Source organism: Antrostomus carolinensis, unplaced genomic scaffold (genome assembly GCF_000700745.2).
Source record: "Antrostomus carolinensis isolate BGI_N321 unplaced genomic scaffold, ASM70074v2 scaffold28909, whole genome shotgun sequence".
NCBI lineage: Eukaryota > Metazoa > Chordata > Aves > Caprimulgiformes > Caprimulgidae > Antrostomus > Antrostomus carolinensis.
Genome location: NW_010339762.1, coordinates 86511 through 90845, shown reverse-complemented (window position 1 = coordinate 90845; position 4335 = coordinate 86511). Strand labels below are relative to the sequence as shown.

The 4335-nt window shown below is 43.7% G+C and overlaps 1 protein-coding gene across 1 annotated transcript; it reads left to right on the top strand.

Annotated features, from left to right (window-relative positions):
- The first annotated feature begins 951 nt into the window (after positions 1 to 951).
- TMPPE (transmembrane protein with metallophosphoesterase domain) lies at positions 952 to 2366 on the top strand. The gene has a single exon (XM_010175971.2). The coding sequence runs from the start codon at positions 1047 to 1049 to the stop codon at positions 2364 to 2366; it is 1320 nt and encodes a 439-aa protein (XP_010174273.1). The 5' UTR covers positions 952 to 1046.
- The last annotated feature ends 1969 nt before the right edge of the window (positions 2367 to 4335 follow it).

The following is a 4335-nucleotide window of genomic DNA, read 5'->3' as shown; positions in this document are numbered from 1 at the left end:
TTTAAATAGAAATGTGCAAACTGGGCATGAGCACAAACAGTATGAACTCTCTGAGTAAAATACAGAACCAAACAGGGAATTCCGGTACAATTCAAGCATAACTGATGCTTGCCTATTTATTTTTAATCTGGGAGCAGAGATGCATTAGAGTTAGTTCTCCTTTTACTTCTAAAGGAGAGCATTGTGTGATGTTTTAATCTCTTTTCAACTTTATTGTAGACCGGGATGTGCTGAAATAGGGGGTGTACTACTGTACAGGTAGTGGAGGTGAGCAGGAAGTGAGTAGCAAAACACAAGGTGGGTTTCACTGGCTCTACCAATGGTGAGGGCTTTGGAGATCTCTTATTCACAACTGGAGGCAAGGATATCTGCCAGTACATCATCTGCAGTTTCTGCATCTGGTAGCTATTCTGCTGGGGATTTCACTGCTGCTGCAGTATGTGTATAACCTCCTGAACTCAGTAAGAACGATGTAGGGTGATACCTGCTTCTGAAATGGGAAGCCAACTGCTCAGGAAGAACAGAAAACACATGTGCTGGGTTGGACAGCAGAAACAGCTTAGTCACAGAACATGTGCAGGGTTTGCAAAGACTATATAGCAATTGTTTCCAGCACTCATTGTATCACTGCTGTGATCTGTTGCCATCTACTATAAGGAAATCTTAATGAGGAAATGGCATGTATAAAAACAAAACAAACAAATGGAAAAAAAAAAGGAGGGAGGAATCATGGAGGAAGGCAGGCAGGGAGCTTGGAACTGGGCTGCCAGAATCCAGTGTTTTCAGTTGTCTGATTTATTCAGTATCAGGAGATCTCTTTCGTGTCATTATGGTAGTGATTCTGCATGATCCAGTGTCCTGGGTAGTGTGTGCAGTGTAACAGTCTTTTATTGCAGTCTGGGGAAAAGGGAATGTGTGTAATATTTTAAAAAGGCTGATACTGGTTCCTGGTTGCAGGCTTCGTTGACCCAAGGCATCCCTTCATAACCACACTATTGCCTGCTGGAGACTTCTACAGAACAGAAGGGAACGGTCAGGAAACAAAGATGATCTCCTTCAAGCAACTGCCTCTTGAAGCAAAGGCTGCAGTGGCTGCAGGAGTGATTTTCTTCTCCATGATGCTCTCCCGGAGTTATCTGGTAGAACAACTCGAGCTCAGGATGCGGCGTTGGCTTCTGAGGCTGCAGATGGCACTATTTGCTAATGCGCTCATGTTGATAGGATCTCTTCATGTTTGGAGAAGCACAGTCACCACGTTCTCCAGGTCTTCGGCCGCCAGCTCCTTCTGTTTCATGCCGTGGAAAATAGCCGTGTTCATGTTTCTAGCTTTGGCTCATTCAAGCTTCTTTACATTGCTGTTTCTTGTTGCAGAGGAGCCCTATTTCTTTTCCTTAGCTGCCTACACTTGCCTGGGGGCCTATATCATTCTTATCTTCTTCCTCTTCACTCTAGGCTCTGTAGAGCAGGCTTACAAGTTCTTGGCTGGGAGAGGCGCTAAGGTGGGGACTGGCAACAAGAACAGCAGAACAGCGATGAAGCCAGTTTTGGCAGTCATGCTCACTGTTGTGCTGACTGTTGTCGGGCTGTTAAATGCTTCTCAGCCTCCCACTGTGAATTCAGTGGAGGTTCCAGTTCACAAGCTGCCCTCAACAATGAATAATCTGAAAGTGGTGTTGCTTTCAGATATCCATCTGGGGCCTACAGTTGGGAAGACTAAGCTTGCCATGATTGTGAGAATGGTTAAGGCTTTGAAACCAGATATCACCGTGATTGTTGGAGACCTGACTGACTCTGAGGCAGAGATCATACGACCTGCTGTTGAGCCTCTTGGAGAACTTGACTCCCCTTTTGGGACTTACTTTGTCACAGGAAACCATGAGTACTACACATCAGATGTTAGCAACTGGTTTGAGCTGTTAAAATCATTTAACATTCAGCCACTCCATAATGAGAATGTGAAGATTGTCTCACCGAAGAGCACTGATGACTGGTTCTGCCTGGCTGGCGTTGATGATATTGAAGCAGATGTGTTGCGTTACTCAGGGCATGGCATGGATTTAAAAAAAGCTCTCAGAGATTGTAGCAGTGAGCATGCAATAGTGCTGCTGGCTCATCAGCCAGTTGCTGCAAAGTGGGCCCTTCAGGAGAGACCAGACATAAATTTAATTCTCTCTGGACATACTCACGGAGGGCAGATGTTCCCACTAAATGCTGGGGCTTATTTTCTGAATCCCTTCTTTGTTGGCTTGTACAAAGTTGGGCAGAACACCTTTGTCTATGTCAGCCCGGGGACAATGTACTTTGGAATACCCATGAGGCTGGGCAGCAGAGCTGAAATAACAGAGATAATTCTACGTTCTCCTTGAGGAGTTTTCCATTTGACAGACTTCTGCCATCCTTTTTGGTCAGTAGATTGGCTTTTCTGCTCTGAAACCAAATCCTTTTTCAGAGAAGCCAGAGAAGATGTGCTAGGGTGAACTTCAGCAGGTTCTGTTATGTTTCAGCAGAGAACACTAACTGTATCTTGGGCCTATAAAACAAATTGGGGGCATGCTAAAATACTGAAGAACTTAATTCAAGGTCATTATTATTATTAAGGTTCTGCACTTCAAGATAACACTGATGTCATGGAGATAATGTGTGTCCTGTGCATGTTTAGTAATATGTGTCCTGTGGCTGCTTCATGTTCCACTGTTTATTATCCATCAGGCAGCTGCCTTATCAAATCTCAGAGAAGTGGAATTCTGATCTCTTGCAGTGAAATCACTCATACCTGTTTTGCAGAAGGGACTACAGAGTGTCCCCTGAGTATGTAAACTCTAGAAGCTTTGTGCTAGAAGTGTTATGGGCAGGGAATAGGTTTGAGTTTTTTATTGAGGCTGGATACCTTTGTCCTGCTGTCTGTCTGCTGCATGCACTAGGGCTTCCAGTCTGAGCTGCTTACCAGTCCAGTAAGGTGCCAGGCATCAGTTCCTGAAATTCATTTTTTTTCCAGTTGAAAAGCTGGGGAGACTGATATCAAAGAGTGAAAGTAGCTGTCTTTCTGCAGGTGTTCTCTACAGAATAACTGGGCATCTGGTAATTAGTTACTGAAAATAGCTCTAATAAAAGCAAATGAGAAAGAAAACCTGTAATTAACATCCCTTCTGTTGCTGTCTGAGCATACAGTACCTGCTGATGTAAAGCACAAAATCCAAAGCTGAAATACTCACTCTTTTATCTTCATTCTGTTTTTTTTGTTTGTTTGTTTATGCTTAATTTCTCTGATACGATTTTTCTCTTAGAAGAATAAGGAGATGTTATTTGGAAACAATGCAGATAGGTTAATGTTGGAGTGTTGTTTAAGGTCTTAATATTTCAAGTGAACAGTATCCTCCTTAAGAATACTAACTCTGCAGCAAGTGATTTTTTTTTTTTAATAGCATTTGCACATCGTTGTCCTGGTTGTCTGATAGGCACATAGCAGAGTAACTGCTGCAGGGTAATGAAGAATGGAGAATTTCTCTCTGTCTTGCCTTGAAGGGCTTAACACCAATATCATTCTGGGAAATCCGAGATATTAGAAAATATTAATAAAACCTTTCTTGCTTCCATATCTTTATGTTCATCAAAGAAAGCCAGGATGTAAATTAATGTGTGTATATTGTCCAGGCTGATGGAAGAGTTTACTTCTGTACATCTTCCCCTCTCCCCCTCTTCCACCTCAGTGTTGCTGTATGAAATGCTGCAAACAATTCAAGTCTGGGAACCAGCCCTGCTTGTGGCTCGGAGGTCTCCCGCTGTAGCACAGGGTTTCCCTTGCTCTGCCTTTCTGTTCCCAGCAGTACCCAGTTCCTCTCCAGCAGACCTGCGCAGCACAAGGCCAGAGGGATCTGTGCTGAACACAGGAGGCTGAGGATGGCTGGACCAGAACGGCAGTGTTCTGTCTTTTCCTGCCTTCCTGTCAGATCCTGAACCAGACACGCTTCTGTTTCATTCCTCAGATCCTGAACCAGACACACTTCTGTTTTATTCCTCAGCTCCTGTTCTTGTTTTGCAGGAGGTGTGTGTGGGGGGGTGTATTTGAAGAGTATTATAGGCTTTGAAAAGCTGAGTTTTTCTGTAAGTGAAATTTTGAAGTTTCACTTCATCCACTCCCTTCAGCCCCTCCACAGGCAGTTTCTGACTGCTAAGCTGGTTTTGTATCCTGTTCCTCTGTACAAACATCTTGCATTTTTGCTCACAGAAGTTTTGAGATATACTGTAAATGTGTTGTGTGCACTGGAAGTTTGGTGGAAGAGCTAGAGAAGTCAGTCTTCTTTTATAGTCTGAAAGCTGAACACCTGCCCAGCCAGA